The 18,542-nt window shown below is 38.3% G+C and overlaps 1 protein-coding gene across 2 annotated transcripts in view; it reads left to right on the top strand.

The window, feature by feature from the left end:
• HACE1 (HECT domain and ankyrin repeat containing E3 ubiquitin protein ligase 1) overlaps window positions 1–18,542 on the top strand; it is a 338,264-nt gene that overhangs the window by 37,205 nt on the left and 282,517 nt on the right. For both annotated transcript variants that reach the window (XM_053710580.1, XM_053710579.1), the window contains exons 5-6: window positions 557–632; window positions 17,731–17,862. In XM_053710580.1, coding sequence (XP_053566555.1) covers window positions 557–632; window positions 17,731–17,862 — 208 coding nt within the window. The remainder of the gene's footprint in view (window positions 1–556; window positions 633–17,730; window positions 17,863–18,542) is intronic.

The following is an 18,542-nucleotide window of genomic DNA, read 5'->3' as shown; positions in this document are numbered from 1 at the left end:
GTGCACTTTTCCTTATATCACTATATATATATATATATATATTGTACACACCTATATGTGATATACATCTGTTTACATCTAAATGTGAAGTTACAAGATTATTGTTTAAGGGCTTTATAACAGGGACATAAACTTTATTATTTTCATTCTTGTATGTTAGAACCTTATTTATAAAACAGCAACAAACCATGCTTTGATAGCTAGGAAAATAGCACATTGGTTTCAATAATCCACTGATTTACTTCCTAGGTGTAATGCTTCTAATAGCCTAGTCACCTAATTATCAGCTAACCTAGATTGCAAGCTCTCATTAGATCAGGGTCCCCCAACTTTAGATTAATATTGTTATGCTACTTTATTATAACTGTGTATTATTTGTGATATAACAAGTATAGAATACAGATGTGGCCTAAAGTATTTTTCTTCTGTATACAAGGATTGCCTTTTTTGTGTGTGTGTGAAGCATTTAATGTATTGCAGCCATGACTAAAATGGGTCTTTTTATTTTTGGAAATGTCAAGAATAATGTGTCTGTATTAACACTACTTTTTCACAGACAGAAGAAGTGCATGAGTAGATTATTAGAATACAATGCAGATGTCAATATCCGGAACAATGAAGGACTGACTGCTGTAAGTAAAATGCTTTTTGTATTTTCCTGGCTTAGCACTCGAATATAATAATAGAAATATCAGAGATAAAAAACGACGTGAAACCCAAACATTTTCTTTAATGTTTCAGGCAAAACATACAATTTTAAACAACTTTCTAATTTACTTCTGTTATCTAATTTGCTTCATTCTCTTGGTATCCTTTGTTGAAAAAGCAGCAACGCATTACTGGGGGATAGTTAACACATTGGGTGAGCAAATAACATGAGTCATATATGTGCAGCCACCAATCAGCAGCTCCTGAGCCTACCTAGGATACCAAGACTACTAAACAAAGTTGATAATAGAAGTATATTGGAAAATTTGTTTAAAATCACAAGTTCTATCTGAATCATCAAAGAAAAAAGTGGGTTTCATGTCCCGTAAAAATTACTTTATATAAATGTACAATTATTTTATTTATTAATTTTCTTGTTTTCACTATCAAAGATTCTAGAGCATAGTGTTATGTATTCTGTAGAAAAGCATTTATATTGTTTCTTAGTTACTTATATGGATATGAAAGCCAAACATTTTCTTTTTGTGATTCCGACAAAGCATACAATTTTGAAAAAAAGTGTCCAATTTCCTTCTCTTATCAAATGTGCTTTGTTCCATGGTATTGTTTGTTGAAGAGATACCTAGGTATGTGTCTAGAGTGCCATCTAGTGCTCTTTCAAATAGATACCATTCTTGCAAAACCTCTGCCATATAGTGCCCCAGACAGGTTCAGCTTATAGCTCTGCTTTTCAACAAAAGATTCCAAGAGAATGAAGAAAATGTGATAAAAGAAGTAAACTAGTAAGCGGTTCAAAATTGCATGCTCTATCTGAACCATGAGCGAATCATTTTGGGTTTCATGTCCCTTTTATCACTAATGTATGTTTGATGCAACCACACAAGTGCTTGCGTGTTATCCGGTTTCACGGGAACATTATATGGTTTGCTGACTGTAGGCGGCTATTCATTTAGATGATCTAATTCTTGACTATAACCATAGGATTTTTTTTTTACACCACATATTGCTTTGTGGTTGTATGACCTATGAACTGTGCAATCTTGCTGTGGAATTATCATCATATACATTGTTCATTCTGTTCACTTCCTATTTATTGCAGGTATTGGGAATATTTTTGAATATTTTGTACTTCTAGTCATAGAATGTTTAGTATACATCTTGGATTAGCTGATCGTGCATAATAATAGCATTTTATTTCAGGGAATTATTATTTTGAGACTTGGTTTTGTGTCTACTCATACTCCGTTATTTGTGAATGTTTCAGCATATGATTGTATGCTGATTTATTGTTTTTTTTCCTAATTGATTTTCCTATAGTTATGGCATGTAGGTGTTTTATAGCTTATAATGGGTTGCCACTGCAAATGCTTCATTAATTAATCAATTTGCAAAGACATCCTTCACGTCTTCAAAAGTACACTTGCCTTAACAATAGCTAAAACAAGACAAGCTTGAACCTTAGAGGTTGTAGTTCTTGTAATGCATTTTCTTCAGAATATAGCACAGAATATAAAGCAAGATTTTTGTAAGTAGAAAAATAATTAATCTTGTTTTCACATGTATTTTGTTTAGCCTAAAATTTATTATAAAGCAGGGGTTGTCACATTTATGAGTCTTAGGAGATAGTAAAAATATGCAGGAGCCAGCCTTGGGCTTTTTACAAGCTATACAAAGATGTTTGTAGACATATATGTAAAATAATCCAAAAAGTTTGTCAAATCATGTGAAAAAGGATGTGAACAATGGGTTTAAGCTGTAATACAAACAACTATGAAATTATCTTTGAAATTGACATTCAAGTTTCTTATTATTTTAAGTTAAAGGGACGGTAAAGTCATAATTAGACATTCATGATTTAGACAGAACATACAATTTTTAAAAACTTTCCAATTTACTTCTATTATTTAATTTGCTTCCTACTCTTGTTATCCTTTGCTGAAAGGTTTATCTAGTTAATCTTAAGAGCAGCAAAGAACCTAGGTTCTAGCTGCTGATTGGTGGCTGCATATATATATTTTTGAAAAGTAGACACCCTAGGGTATTTGAAATGCAGGTATTTTAACACTTTCCATGCACTAATTATACCACCAGTCTTTGTCAAAGTTTGTGTATTCATTTTTTTGTGTTATTTTTTTACACACATTATACTTTAGGCATGAATTCTTAGTTTCTGTTATGTGTTACTGCAAAAAAAACACCTCAATATGTGTTCAACAACATCTCCTGAGTACAGTGATACCACCCATGAATAGGTTTGTCGGGTTCTCAGGGGGCTAAAAGGCCTTAAGTTTAGGGGCACATTCCATTTTTCCAAGTTGGAATTTTCACATCTGTCATCATGCACCCATGTCCTATTTGGGTCATTTCTGAAGCCGGCCAATGTAATTTACCCCCATCAAACCATATATTTTTGAAAAGAAGACATCCTAGGGTATTTGAAATGCAGGTATTTTAACACTTTCCATGCACTAATTCAACCATCAGTCTTTGTCAAACTTTTGGGTAGTCATTTTCTTTTGCAAGATGTACCGAGTCCACAGATTCATCCTTACTTGTGGGATATTATCCTTCCTAACAGGAAGTGGCAAAGAGAGCACCACAGCAGAGCTGTCTATAATGCTCCCCCCTTAACTCCACCCCCCAGTCATTCTCTTTGCCAGCTATAAGCAGGAAGGGTAAAGTGAAAGAGGTGTTAAACTGTTAGTTTTATTTTATCTTCAATCAAGAGTTTGTTATTTTTAAATGGTACCGGTGTTGTACTATTTACTCTCAGGCAGGACATAGATGAAGATTTCTGCCTGGAGTATGATGATCTTAGCATTTGTAACTAAGGTCCACTGCTGTTCCCACAGAAGCTGAGGAGTACAGGAAAACTTCAGTGTGAGGAATGGTTTCTTGCGGAAAGGCATTACCAGTTTGTGGCTCTTCCCTTCGGGTTGACCACGGCGCCAAGAATCTTCACAAAGGTGCTAGGGTCCCTTCTGGCGGTCCTAAGGCCGTAGAGCATAGCAGTGGCGCCTTATCTAGACGACATCCTAATTCAAGCGTCGACTTTCCAACTAGCCAAGTTCCACACAGACTTAGTGTTGGCCTTTCTAAGATCTCATGGGTGGAAGGTGAACATGAAAAAGAGTTCTCTTATTCCTCTCACAAGAGTTCCATTCCTGGGAACTCTGATAGATTCGGTGGACATGAAAATTTTCTGACGGAGGTCAGAAAATCAAAGATTTTAACCACCTGCCAAGCTCTTCATTCCTTGGAAGTTTGTGGAGAACACAATTTCTGCACAATAAGTATACACTTTATAGCACTCAAAAGTCTGAAAGAATAAATCACCCTTGGGTGATACTAAAAATCATAGGTATCACTGGTGTATTGAACTAAGTGGAATATTTCTCCATTCAGTCACGTAATCTGTGAACTGTTTTCCAAATAACATTTAATGAAGAACTAGTGTATAACAGTAACACCACGAATACCTATATAGGAATGTATAATGTGGGTATATTTCAGCTATATCTAGCTTATTAACCGTTATAAATACACTCTAATAAGTCCCACCAGAGATGAATCTGTTTTTTACATATTATTACACCTATTAACTGGCTTTAAACTTTGTAGTGTTTACCCATTATACAGACACCTTAAGTCTGATATTAACATTTTGGTTTAACACACATTACTATTAGCTAGTTTGCTGTATTCAGAATTTCTGAATACACAGCCTTCCATGTAAAATTTCTAACACAGCAAGTATTGATGTGCTTTCGCTTGTTTCTTTACTTGTGAGTGCCTTATCTAACGTGGGCGACTTGATTGCTCACCCCAGTCCTTTACTAATAAAGAGTTCATACCAGTTAGAAGTCTATTCATATATCTCTGGAATTACACTTAATTCTTCTGGCTATTATTTATAAGCCAGTTAATATATTGAATCCATTTCCATGAATATATGACTATGATAAGCATTACACTACATTTATAGCGTTTTATGATTATAAGGGCACGCTGAGTCCATTCCCTCTATTCATAGTTTTAATTGTGTGTTGTGTGTGTGTGAGAACACTTTTAACATTGATTAATAAAAGTTAATTTTTAAATCCAGGTTTTTCCTATCTATCTTACCCATAATTACCACAATACTGACATACCTATGATTTTTAGTATCACCCAAGGGTGATTTATTCTTTCAGACTTTTGAGTGCTATAAGTGTATACTTATTGTGCAGAAATTCTGTTCTCCACAAACTTCCAAGTTTGCAATTTCTAATATACACAGCACCTAACCCGAAACTTTGGTCAATAATACCTAAGTATTCTGTTATTGGATTAAAGTCTACAATTACTTAATAAGTAGTGCCATTGGAATCTCCTTTTTTTGTAAGCTCTTCATTCCATTCCTCGGCCGTCAGTGGCTCAGTGTATGGAGGTAATCGGACTTATGGTTGCGGCAATGGACATAGTTCTGTTTGCTCGCTTGCATCTCAGACCACTGCAACTATGCATGCTCAAACAGTGGAATGGGGATTATGCAGATTTATCTCCTCAGATAAATCTGGATCAAGAGACCAGAGACTCTCTTCTTTGGTGGCTGTCACAAGATCATCTGTCCCGGGGAATGTGTTTCCGCAGGCCAGAATGGGTTATAGTGACGACGGACGCCAGCCTACTGGGCTGGGGTGTAGTCTGGAATTCCCTGAAAGCACAGGCTTTGTGGACTCAGGAGGAGGCCCTCCTACCGATAAATATTCTGGAATTGAGAGCGATATTCAATGCTCTTCAGGCGTGGCCTCAGCTGGCTTCGGCCGGATTCATCAGATTTCAGTCGGACAACATCACGACTGTAGCTTATATCAATCATCAGGGGGGAACAAGGAGTTTCTTGGCGATGATGGAAGTTTCTAGGATAATCCGATGGGCAGAGACTCACTCTTGCCATCTATCAGTGATCTATATCCCAGGGGTAGAAAACTGGGAGGCAGATTTTCTAAGTCGTCAGACTTTTTATCTGGGGGAGTGGGAGCTCCATCCAGAGGTGTTTGCTCAACTGGTTCGGCTGTGGGGCACACCAGAATTGGATCTGATGGCATCTCGTCAGAACGCCAAACTTCCTTGTTACGGATCCAGGCCCAGGGATCCTCAGGCAGTACTGATAAATGCTCCAGCAGTACCCTGGTCGTTCAACCTGGCTTATGTGTTTCCACCTTTCCCTCTCCTTCCGCGTCTGATTGCCAGAATCAAACAGGAGAGAGCTTCGGTGATTTTGATAGCGCCTGCGTGGCCACGCAGGACTTGGTATGCAGACCTGGTGGACATGTCATCTCTGCCACCATGGACTCTGCCACTGCGACAGGACCTTCTGTTTCAAGGTCCGTTCAAGCATCCAAATCTAATTTCTCTGCAACTGACTGCTTGGAGATTGAACGCTTGATTTTATCAAAGCGGGGTTTCTTTGAGTCGGTCATAGATACCTTGATTCAGGCTAAAAAGCCTGTTACCAGGAAAATCTATCATAAGATATGGCGTAAATATCTTTTTTGGTGCGAATCCAAAGGCTACTCATGGAGTAAGATCAGGATTCCTAGGATTTTGTCCTTTCTTCAAGAAGGATTGGAGAAAGGATTGTCAGCTAGTTGCTTAAAAGGACAGATATCTGCTCTGTCTATTCTATTGCACAAGCGTCTGGCAGATGTCCCAGACGTTCTGGCTTTTTGTCAGGCTTTAGTTAGAATCAAGCCTGTGTTTAAACCTGTTGCTCCGCATTGGAGTCTAACTTTAGTTCGTAATGTTCTTCAGGGAGTTCCGTTTGAACCCATGCATTCCATAGATATTAAAATTCTATCTTGGAAAGTTCTGTTTCTAGTTGCCATCTCTTCAGCTCGAAGGGTTTCTGAATTATCTGCATTACAATGTGACTCGCCTTATCTTGTTTTCCATGCTGATAAGGTGGTTTTGCGTACCAAACCTGGGTTCCTCCCTAAGGTGGTTACTAACAGGAATGTCAATCAGGAGAGTGTTGTTCCTTCTCTGTGTCCTAATCCTTCTTCTAAGAAGGAACGTTTATTGCACAACTTGGACGTGGTTCGTGCTTTGAAGTTCTATTTGCAGGCAACCAAAGATTTTCTTCAATCATCTTCTTTGTTTGTTGTTTATTCTGGGAAACGTAGGGGTCAAAAGGCTATGGCTACCTCTTTCCTTTTGGCTGAAAAGCATCATCCGTTTGGCTTATGAGACTGCTGGACAGCAGCCTCCTGAAAGAATTACTGCTCACTCTACTAGAGCGGTGGCTTCCACATGGGCTTTTAAAAATGATGCTTCTGTTGAACAGATTTGCAAGGCTGCGACTTGGTCTTCGCTTCATACATTTTCCAAATTTTCCAAATTTGATACTTTTGCTTCTTCGGACGCTATTTTTGGGAGAAAGGTTTTGCAAGCAGTGGTGCCTTCCGTTTAGGTTCCTGTCTTGTCCCTCCCTTCATCCGTGTCCTAAAGCTTTGGTATTGGTATCCCACAAGTAAGGATGAATTTGAACAGCTCCGGTAGTAAATCTTCTGGCTCAGATAGAAACACTGTCAAATCATCCGCGAAAAGCGCTAGAGAGTGTGAGGTGTCGTAGAGCACCAGGCCCTGAACAAGCGGGGTCACCCGAAGCCTGACCACCAAAGGCTCTACCATCAAGGCTAACAATAGAGGCGACAAGGGACACAAAGAGATGTAGACAAATCCAAACAAATTACCAGTGTCGCTAGGCATTTCCTACAATGTCATAATGGGAAACCTAGTGCCCTAAAATGTTGGGGTCTGGAGAAATTGAGGCCAGGAATAAGAGGAGGTAACACTGAGGATAAATTGTTACAGTTGGAAACTAAATGGGTTTTCAATTTAAATACCGTCATGCCTCATGGTATGAATGAATATAACAATTACTGGGTATATATCTGATGTGATATATAGCAGAAAGAGATCACTTCTTGTATGGAACGTTATAGCACTGCTTGCTGGTCCCGGTCTACATATAATATATGCCTGACCAGGATCCTTATGATCTAGGATTTCTGGTCAATACCATATGTGTATAGATTGGGACCCAGAAAGAAAATATATATCTAAGTAAACTTTTTCTATTAAAACATTAATTTTAATAATTATTAAAAAAGATATTTACCGTAGGATTCTAAGCCATTGATTTCCCAAGCTTCATATTAATGCCATTAATAGTGAAAACTTATATTGTAGCCTGAGATGTAATACCACTGTGTCACCTGTACACTTCTAAGCAGATATTAGGTGATATATAAGGTACATACATTACTAGTGAGGATTAAGCTTAAGACTCACCTTTCACATTAATTAGTATCGCTATACATAGAGGTTATATATTGAATCAAACCCATATAAATCCCAAGAAATATTATTTTTGGGGAATTATAATAATTAAGTACGTAACCTAACATACCTAAGTTTTGCTTGATACTTATGTGAAAATCCTTTATCATCAGAGTAAAGCTTTCAATGTACAGTGTTTAGCACTTTTTGGATTAACATATGGCTACAAAGAGTATTGCAGCTGCAAATAGCGCCGTTAAATTTCACAACGATATAACACTGTTAAAGCTTTGGTATATAACAATCGCTATACTGGAATCGATTGAGTATAATATCGATTAAGTTTGTGTTTTGAATGGTTCACGTTTGAATACGATACTTACCTTTTCAATCAATATAGATATATATAATTTTGCAATATAGCAGCTGTTATACAAGTGATTTTCTATATATGCTATTAGTGGATGAACACGCATGCGCGACATACCCAATACACTTCTCAGCCATATAGTCCAATCCAGTGAGTAGGCGTCTTCCACCCAGTGTAACCATTGGATACTAAGAAGGCGTCTTCCCAGAAACTAACCCAATTGGCTAATTCTCGGTTTGAGAATGGGTTTAAAAGTCCGCGCACCCGGTAGCCTCGGGTTTACTAACTGTCAGCAAAATATAGCATTGAGAAAGGCTAGGTCATAGCCGAAACGCGTTTGCTCTAAATATTTTGAATATTGCTGATCAGTCACTTCAGCCACCTGATGCCGACGTTTCCTGCTATCGGCCAGGAAACAGAGAAGTGACTGTTGGCTTGTTTTTAGTTTAGTTTCTTTGATATTAGGTAGTGGTTCGTGTGTAACGTTAGGGGTTGTTACCCCATATCTTTTAAACAAATAATTAAAGTAAAGTTTTTTAAACTAACTTCATACCCTTATAAGTAAGTATGAGTGCTATAAAAACCCCTATCTTTCTTTATTTCTTTCTTTGTCAACTTGTGCCATTCTTTATAACAAAGGTCCTGGAAACAAACCCTAACCCTCTTACACTAGCCGAGGGTCCTAAATATAGCCACAAACACGGCGGGGAAATTGAAAAAACGTAGTACCTCTGTCATGTAGTTCCACCGGACCCTGTCGAATGCCTTCTCTGCATCTAATGACAGGGTAACCAATGGGATCTCGAGTGAGGCCACCTCGAAGAAGATGTTTAAAAGCCTCCTCGTGTTGTCCGATACCTGGCACCCCAGGGGGGAACCCCACCTGGTCAGGATGGATCAGTGATGGTAGTACCCTGTTCAGACGCAAGTCCAAGATCTTACCATAAATCTTCAAATCTCCATTAATAAGAGAGATTGGGCGGTAGCTCTCGCAGAATGAGGGATCCTTCCCCGGCTTAGGGATTGTGATGATGGATGCCTCTAAAAAGTCTCTGGGGAAACCACCAGTGTCCATGGCCGTACCGAATACCCTAAGCAGGAGAGGGCTAAGTAGGCTTACAAATTTTTTATTTATATATAAAAAATATATATATATATAAAATATAGCTTCATAGCCATCTGGGATTTATGGAGTTTAAGGCCTTTTATGGTAGTGTTAATCTCTTCCATAGAATTGGGATCCGCCAGGAAAGCCCCAGCATCCTCGGGGGGGCTGCAGCAGCTGATCTGCCAGATCAACCCCACACATATGCCGGTTATAAGACTTGATGCACATTGGCTTCCTTATGATCTCAGCTCTGCCACATACAGAGACCGCCACCGCCTTCTCTGTGTGGATGGTGGTAAGAAGGTATACATCCTTCTTGTCTCTGTACTCAAAGGGACATGTAACCCAAAAAAATTATTTCATGATTCAGATAGAGAATACAATTGTAAACAACTTTCTAATTTACTTCTATTATCTAATCTGTTTCATTCTCTTGGTATCATTTGTTGAAGGAGCACTACTGGTTTCTAACTGAACACATGGGTGAGCCAATCACAATCAAAATATATATATATATATATATATATATATATATATATATATATATATATATATATATATATATATATACAGCCACCAATCAACAGCTAGGGCCTAGGTTCTCTGCTGCTCCTGAGCTTGTCTAGATAAACCTTTCAGCAAAGGATAATAAGAGAAGGAAGCAAATTAAATAATAGAAGTAAAGTTGTTTAAAATTGTATTCTCTATCTGAATCATACAATTTTTTTTTTTGGGTTTCATGTCCCTTTAAGTGCCAACAGATCCTCTTGGCGCAGAACTGAGGTCTCCCCCCTTCGTAGCCGGGTGTGTACAATTTGTCCTGGGAAACCTGCGCGGTCCTTTTTAATTGTATCGCAAGCTACTGTATCAAAGCAATACAGTAGCTTGAACAATTGGACACTTTTATAATAATTGTGATAAGTGATACCCTTTGTTCATTAGGGGTAATTGCCGGTGGTTCCTATATGTTCTGGGCAACCTGGAGGGTCAAGGTGGCTATCCTTTCCCTCATACACCCGGAAGGCCTGAGTATACCCAGTCTCGCTCTCACAGAGCTTATACACCTTTACCCCATACCTGGAGCGCTTGGAAGAAATATACTGCTTGAATCCCAGCCTTCCCTTATACTTCATTAGGGATTCATCAATGCATATATTCCTTCCAGGTGTATAAGCCTCTGCAAACCTGACAGAAAGTGGGTAATCCGGGGCGGATTTTATACAGCCTGTCAAATTGGGGATGCTCCCTAGGGGGGCATAGGCTGTTGTCGCTGAAGTGCATGAAATGTAGAATCATTTCATACCTCTGCCTCAACATACTCTGGGAAAAATGGGGCTAGAGCAGATGGGGCTAGTACTCCAGTAGGAGCGAATGGAGGGTTTCTTTATTATGCCCATCAGCATAGTCAATGCCCAGAATTTTTTAAATTCTGGCACATTGATGGGGGCCCATTGCTGCTTTGCCAAATATGTCTCAGGCTTTGCAGCACGGAACTGATGGGCATAAAAAAATAGTTTGGGCGACAATGTTCCCCAATACATCATCGACCAGAAACACCTCCAGAAACTATTGAGGGCTAAAACCTGCAACATCTATATTGATGTCAGGATTTGCTGTGAAGGGTGAGATATCTGGCCTCTGGAGATGAGGCGTTACCCACTCTTCAGCGGCAATGGCAGCAACACTCCTCCTTCTGGCAGGGGGGCTAGCAGGGGGACTAGCAGCCACAGATACATCACTATCAGTTGAGATTGCATCTAATGATGTATCTGAGCATATGGCAGAGTCAACATTGGGGTCTGAGTCAGACATAAAGGCATCTGACTCTGATGTGTTATGTTTTCTGTGACATTATTGTATCTGTCACAGAAAAAAATTACTAAAAAAAATATTTAAATTTAAATTAACTTAATTAACTAAATGGCTCTGAAAAGAGCCCCTGGGTCTCTCAAGAAATTACAACCAAAAAATTAACCCCTAAAAAAATGCACAGACAGCAAAAAAGTACAGCTATGCTACTGCCAGTGATTTATAGTGATCACTGGCAAGCTAGGGGTTAATGGATCTGAAAAGAGCCTCTGGGTCTCTCAAGAAATTACAACCAAAAAATTAACCCCTAAAAAAATGCACAGACAGCAAAAAAGTACAGCTATGCTACTGCCAGTGATTTATAGTGATCACTGGCAAGCTAGCAGTTAATGGCTCTGAAAATTAAATTGGCTAAATGGCTCTGAAAAGAGCCTTTGGGTCTCTCAAAAAATTACAGCAAAAAAAATTAACCCCTAAAAAAAAATGCACAGACAGCAAACGAGTGCAGCTATGTTACTGCCAGTGATTTATAGTGATCACTGGCAAGCTAGGGGTTAATGGATCTGAAAAGAGCCTTTGGGTCTCTCAATTTTTAACAAATACATGAAATAAATCTCTCTCTCCTAAAAACTCCAAAAACGCAAGTGAGGAAAGGGAGGGAGATCTTTTTGTGCGGAAGGCTTAGATTGGGTGACCCTAGCTTGCCCCTATGATGAGGCAGGCTAGGGAAACCTCCAGAGGCCCCATGATGCTCTGGGCATCACCATCTTGGAAGCCTCATGGGGGTGGGGGAGGGGGGCTATATGGGGCTTTTATTTGTTATAATAAAATATTATTTATTTATTTATTTTTATACCTAACTAAGTGCCTCGACCCACCAAGGCACTTAGCACACAAGCAGAGCATCAGAAGCCTGACCGATCGCTTCCGATGCTCTGCTAGACTGCCGGGCTCCACATGGAGCGAAACCGGAAGTGATCAATCCGGTCCCGGCAGTCGGGAACAGTATTGCAGGATGCCTCGATCGCTGCAATATTGTTAGAGCGGCTGGAAGCGATCTCGATCGTTTCCAGCGCTCAGTTTAGCGCACTACGTATGGGGTACGTCCTCAGTCATTAACTGCGTTTTTTTGCAGGATGTACCCTATACGTCGTCTGTCGTTAAGGGGTTAAAGAGATACTAAACCCAATTTTTTTTTTCTTTCATGATTCAGATAGAGCATGCCATTTAAAGGACCAGTCAACACAGTAGATTTGCATAATCAACAAATGCAAGATAACAAGACAATGCAATAGCACTTAGTCTGAACTGTAAATTAATAGTAGATTTTTTTTTTACTGACAATTTAAAAAGTTATGTCTTTTTCCACTCCCCCTGTACCATGTAACAGCCATCAGCCATTCACAAATGCATACACGTACCATGTGACAGCCATCAGCCATTCACAAATGCATACACGTACCATGTGACAGCCATCAGCCATTCACAAATGCATACACGTACCATGTGACATCCATCAGCCATTCACAAATGCATACACACTTATTCTTGCACATGCTCAGTAGGAGCTGGTGACTCAAAAAGTTTTAATATAAAAAGACTGTGCACATTTAGATCATGAAAGTAAATTGGAAAGTTGTTTAAAATGGCATGCTCTATCTGAATCATGAAAGTTTAATTTTGATTGTGTCCCTTTAAGGCAAATTTCTAATTTACTCCTATTACATTTTCTTTGTTCTCTTGCTTTCTTTATTTAAAAAGCAGGAATGTAAAGCTTAGGAGCCAGCCCATTTTAGGATCAGCACCCTGGATAGTGCTTGCTTATTGGTAGCTACATTTAGCCACCAATAAGCAAGCATAACCCAGGTTCTTAACCAAAAATGGCATACTCCTAAGCTTTACATTCCTGCTTTTTAAATAAAGATAGCAAGAGAATGAAGAAAAATTGATAATAGGAGTAAATTAGAACAAAAACAATTGAACTGTACACAGAATATATATATACTTTTTCAAATTTTCACACTATGTTCTGTTATACTGTTTTGAATTTGTGCAATCCTAAATTGTTGTCATAAATTGTATTTAAAATATCATTATTTACTCCAGTGTTGGTTATATTATTGATAACATGAAATAATGGTACCAATATCACAATATTAACACCAAAAAGATACTAATAATAATACCAATCAAGTAATTGAAATACCAACTAAATAAAAAATTGTAATACAACTGAATAAACAATATCATTTTTCAGAAATTATACTGATAATGCTGATAAATACAACTAAATAAAATAAATAAAACCACTTAATTATCTCACATTCATGACTCTGGGAGTATTGGTAGATTGGTAGATCCTCATACAAATTACATCAAACATCCATTGTCTTGACTAAGTTTGCTGAGGACAAACGAAACGCGTAGACAGGCTGGTCTACCTGTAACTACAATAGTCTGCACTTAAAAAGAGACTTTTAACTGGTTTAATACGTTTTTAAAAACGTTTTTAATACGGTTTTACAAACTGAATTAGCTGGTATACAGAAGACACAAGAGGAGCAGAGGTTGCTACCTGCTGATTCATGTGAAGCTGAATTTGGGATAAGAAGTATACCAAGACTTTTTTTTTTTTTTTTTAAATAGTTTTTTATTGAAGTCATAAACAAATATAACAATAATGAAACGTCCAACAATGGTAACAAAGGAGAATAGTACAGTACTAATACCATGAACTTGCCAGGTAAACAACACAAGTTATGCCAACATAACTTGTGTACATAGAGTACTATTCAAAGATTTAAAGAATAGTACTCTATGGTGAATGGTAAAAGAATGGAGAAGTTATAGCTGGTTATTGTTATGAAGGAGCATGGAGGTTTATTAGGCAATAAACTAAATATAAATAGAAGAGGCATATAAATCCTGTTTATTAAAGGTATTAGTAAAGAGTTTGGACCATCTAGATTGAGACCTCATTTTTTATTTTTTTATATGATATGTAGACTAGAAGTGACCTCGCCTTGTGATGGATAAATACACCGTAAAATATTAATTTAGAAAATATAAAAGCAAGGAAGGGTTGGTTTTATGGGGGAAAGGGAGGGGGAAGATAAAGTATATTCTCCACATTATCGTGAAAAGCATTTATAGCGTTATATAAACTAGTAAAAGTAGGATAAACATGGATTGGCTTGTGTTTGGCCACTTATGGACCAAATTAGCGGGGAGGGGGATAAGGGGGCGCAGCGGGCAGGAGCCGCTCAAAGTGGAGTGGGGAGGGGAATGGGGGGAGCGGAGCCAAAGAGGACAGGAGAGCAGGTATGGAAAGACTTATTAGATGGATATGAGGGTGGGCTTCACAGGGGGGGACCTGTTATTCACATGACTACTGGGATGGGCATGGCTCCATCAGAGCAAAGTAATTATCTAAATATAGTGTTATGCTTATATAATGAGAAAGTAATGATAAATGCGTAGAATATGCGACCAAGGTAAAACCAGAGCTCAACTATGGGAAGTAAGGGGCCTTACCAGTTACTCTGTAGTATTATGTGGAGAGGAGGGCTGTAGAATGTTCAGAATATAGAAAATCTCCAGGTGAGCCCCTCTCCTAGGGGAATGTCATCTATAGACGAAGCCGGAAAAAGGAGTGGGGATATGACCCGCCGGCAATAAGCTCCGGCGGGAAAGGGAGGAGAGAGGCTTATCATGGACAAGAGCTCCCTTTTTTAATAAAGTGAGCTATAACGTGAAGAGGTGAGAACTAGAATATATAAACACCAACATACATATCCTCAAAACTAACATATAAATGCAATCATTACAACAGGTAGGTAATGTTTTAGGTATAAAGCTGGAGCTTGTCAAAGGCCCCAGAATAATGGGTTGAAGTGCTATTAGAGACAGAAATTGCGGTATAAAAGCTTCCCTGGTTCAGCGCCCGTCTGGGGGGGTATATAATACAAGTTTTGCACCTCTCATCTTTCAATACAAGGCAGAGGAGTTAGACGAGAGAGAGTATAAACAAAAATCATGGCTACTGCTAACATAAAAACACATGAAAATGACTTTACTCAGAATACTGGGATATTCGTACGTATTTAGAAATTATTTATATGACAGCGAATATATATGAACTCTTCGCACCATATATTAAATATTATGGGGAGACTAAGTGCCTTTGTTGTTTAAATCTACAGGGGTGATGGTATTTACAAGTACATGGGGAATATATGAACTCACTTTGTTTTATGACTCATAGCTCTAGGTTAGCAAGGAATAATATAGAAGGGGACCAATATTGATAATGGGCTATATACACATGCTTGAACAGTAATTGCAAAAATTAAGGTAGGAAGCTTCTAGGTGAATAAATGTCTTGTAGTGAGCTTGAGCTGCGATCTAGCTGTTTATGCAAAAATCACTTGGAGTGTAGATAGCCTAGATATCCCTAAGCTTATGGGCAAAGTATACTCTATTTAGCAAATCTGAAGATCTAACCACATATAGGCCCCCCTATACTGGAAAGTCAGCTGGAAATATAATAATGTCTAAACAGCGTGCTGCTTAAAGGAAAGCAGAAGTAAGAAACAATATGGCAGAATCCATCTTCATGATGTTAAGTGTTAAAAGATATAAATACTTATAATCTATGTATATATATGTAGCTATATGTTGGTAAAGCTTAATAGTCGGCAGATAGGTATTCAATGAAGCATAACTACTATAATAACATTAAAAATGCACAATGAACATAAAATCTTCCGAAATGCTCAAAAGTTCATACTCAGTCTGTTATCAAACTGTAAAATTTTCATGTACGACTGAGTCTTAATGATTGTTTAAAGAGAGTCTGGATTCTAATGTTATAAATCTAAGCAGTTGTGAGGCTGTACCTTGTAGGTAAATTCAATCCACAATAGTCTACAGGTGAGATCCAGTCTTTATGTAACTGACCCCCAGATCAACAAGGGACAGAAAAACAAGCCTGTTGTCTAACCGAGTTATGCCGCACTGTATTACTGTGAGTCAGCCTACCCCAGACCGCCTCTGTGCTGGCAAATGCGTTGCAGGATAGGTCTGCCTAAGTACCGGATTATCCCTTTGAAAGTTGCCCCTCCAACTCTGCCGTGCGGGATCAACATTAGGCAGCAAACTATAAGCGTGTGAGATCTCCGCTGGCTGAAGCCCACAGGTTGTTGCCGTCTTCACTGGTCTCAGATCGGCCTCATCAGACCCCTCTAGGTGCTTGAATGAGGTATGTGGGGAGCGTGGGTGAGGAGAGAGGAGGGTCGGGAGATGGTGACCGGTAATCATCAGGTTGAGTTCTGTGGGGTGCGACATTACAACCGCAGCACAGCGCGGGACATCAGGTAGTGGCCGCGTCGGATCGCAACACTCTAACTCCTGTGAGATGGCTGCCACTGTTTGTTCTGACATCTCTTTTTGTGTGGGCTGAGAAGAATATGGAGCAAACGGTGAGTCCCTTGTCCCGTTCCACACAGATGAGTCACAGGAGGGCAGGAGAGAGGCGCCATCTTGATTGCGCAGATCTGAAATGAGAGCCCGTAAGTCATGAAAGTGGGTATCGGCCCTATCACTTAGAGCTCCCAGTAGTAGAGTAAAAGATGTTGGGTCTACTTCCATGTTGAGGATAATGCAGAGATACCGTTACTCTGCTGAATGGGAAGTCAGAAGTTAAGTTATCCCGTCGTGCAGGAGGTTATCAGTTATAATGCTGTTGTTCCCACTAGTTAGTTTCTGCGTCTGCAGTATTACTATTAAGTCTTCTCTGTGACCCCAAGGATAGAAACCATATCTCAGTATTATACCAAGAGCAAGCTATCCATTGTTTAGGCTTTTTAAAATATCATAAATATGCACTTTAGTGGTCTGCCTTCAGGAGCTCTTCAGTAACATGTCCTATCGCTTTGGCGGTTGGCTCCACCCCTCCATACCAAGACTTTTTAATAAGGCATCTAATCATTTTATCTCTTGTAAGTGCAATAGATTGTGTGCACTAATAAAGCTATAAACGTTTTTACCTTGAATCTTGAATGTGCTTTGTGTTATCTTTTCAGGAGTAAATTATAAAGTTTCTTAAAATTACATGCTCTATCGGAATCATTAAAGAATAAATTTGGGTTTACTATCCCTTTTAATATCGACCTTTGTAAACATAATCTTATATATATATATATACTACATTTACTACAAGAAATACATTTTTTTCTTCACTGGAAGTTGAAGGCCATAAACAAGTACTTAAACAGTACTAAAAAAACAGCTGGGTAGAAAAAAATCAGAGAAGCACTGCAAAAGAACAACACAATTTAAAATGTGATGAAGTCTGCAATTTTTATGCTTTTAGTTTTATCTAGGTTATCAATTCTATGTAAATTAATGTGATGCCAACATTTTAAATTGCTATTATTCTTCTGCTTAGATACATTGGCTTGCTGTAAATGGTAGAACAGAACTCCTTCATGACCTTGTACAACATGTCACCAATGTTGATGTGGAAGATGCAATGGGACAAACAGCGCTGCATGTGGCCTGTCAAAATGGACACAAAACAGTAAGTACCACTAATGTGTCCTTCCAACCAGACAGTGTATAATTGCAAATGAGTGATTTTATGTGCGTGTTTATAGACAGATTAAGTTACTAATAGCGTATACTGTAATATTGTGGTTTATTGGCAACTGCCTTTATGCTCAAAATTGAAACACCCTACCAAAAGTCTTAAAGCATCAGGAAATACAGTATATTTGCACAATCAACAACTGCATGATAAAAAGGCAATGCAATAGCAATTAGTCTGAACTTCAAATGAGTAGTAGATTTTTTTCTGACAAATTTCAGTTATGTCTATTTGTATCTTGTGTGTGTATGTATGTATGTGTGTATATATATATATGTGTGTATATATATATATATATATATATATATATATATATATATATATATATATATTGGCACCCCTGCATTTCTGTCAGATAATGCACCACTTCACCCAGAAAATGTTTGCAATTACAAATGTTTAGACATTCTCATGTTTATTTCTTTGTTTGTATTTGTATGACACAAAAAAGTAGAGGAAAAAAAAGCCCAATCTAACACATTCTACCCTAAACTAAAAAATGGACTGGACAGAGTTATTGGCACCTTCACAAAATTGTAAGAAATAATTGCATTCATAGTTTGTGATGCTCCTGTAATTTGTATTTAAACTCACCTGTATCAATGAGGTTTTGA

Source organism: Bombina bombina, chromosome 4 (assembly GCF_027579735.1).
Source record: "Bombina bombina isolate aBomBom1 chromosome 4, aBomBom1.pri, whole genome shotgun sequence".
NCBI lineage: Eukaryota > Metazoa > Chordata > Amphibia > Anura > Bombinatoridae > Bombina > Bombina bombina.
Note: the sequence above shows the minus strand (reverse complement) of the source record. Positions and strands in the feature narration are given on the sequence as shown.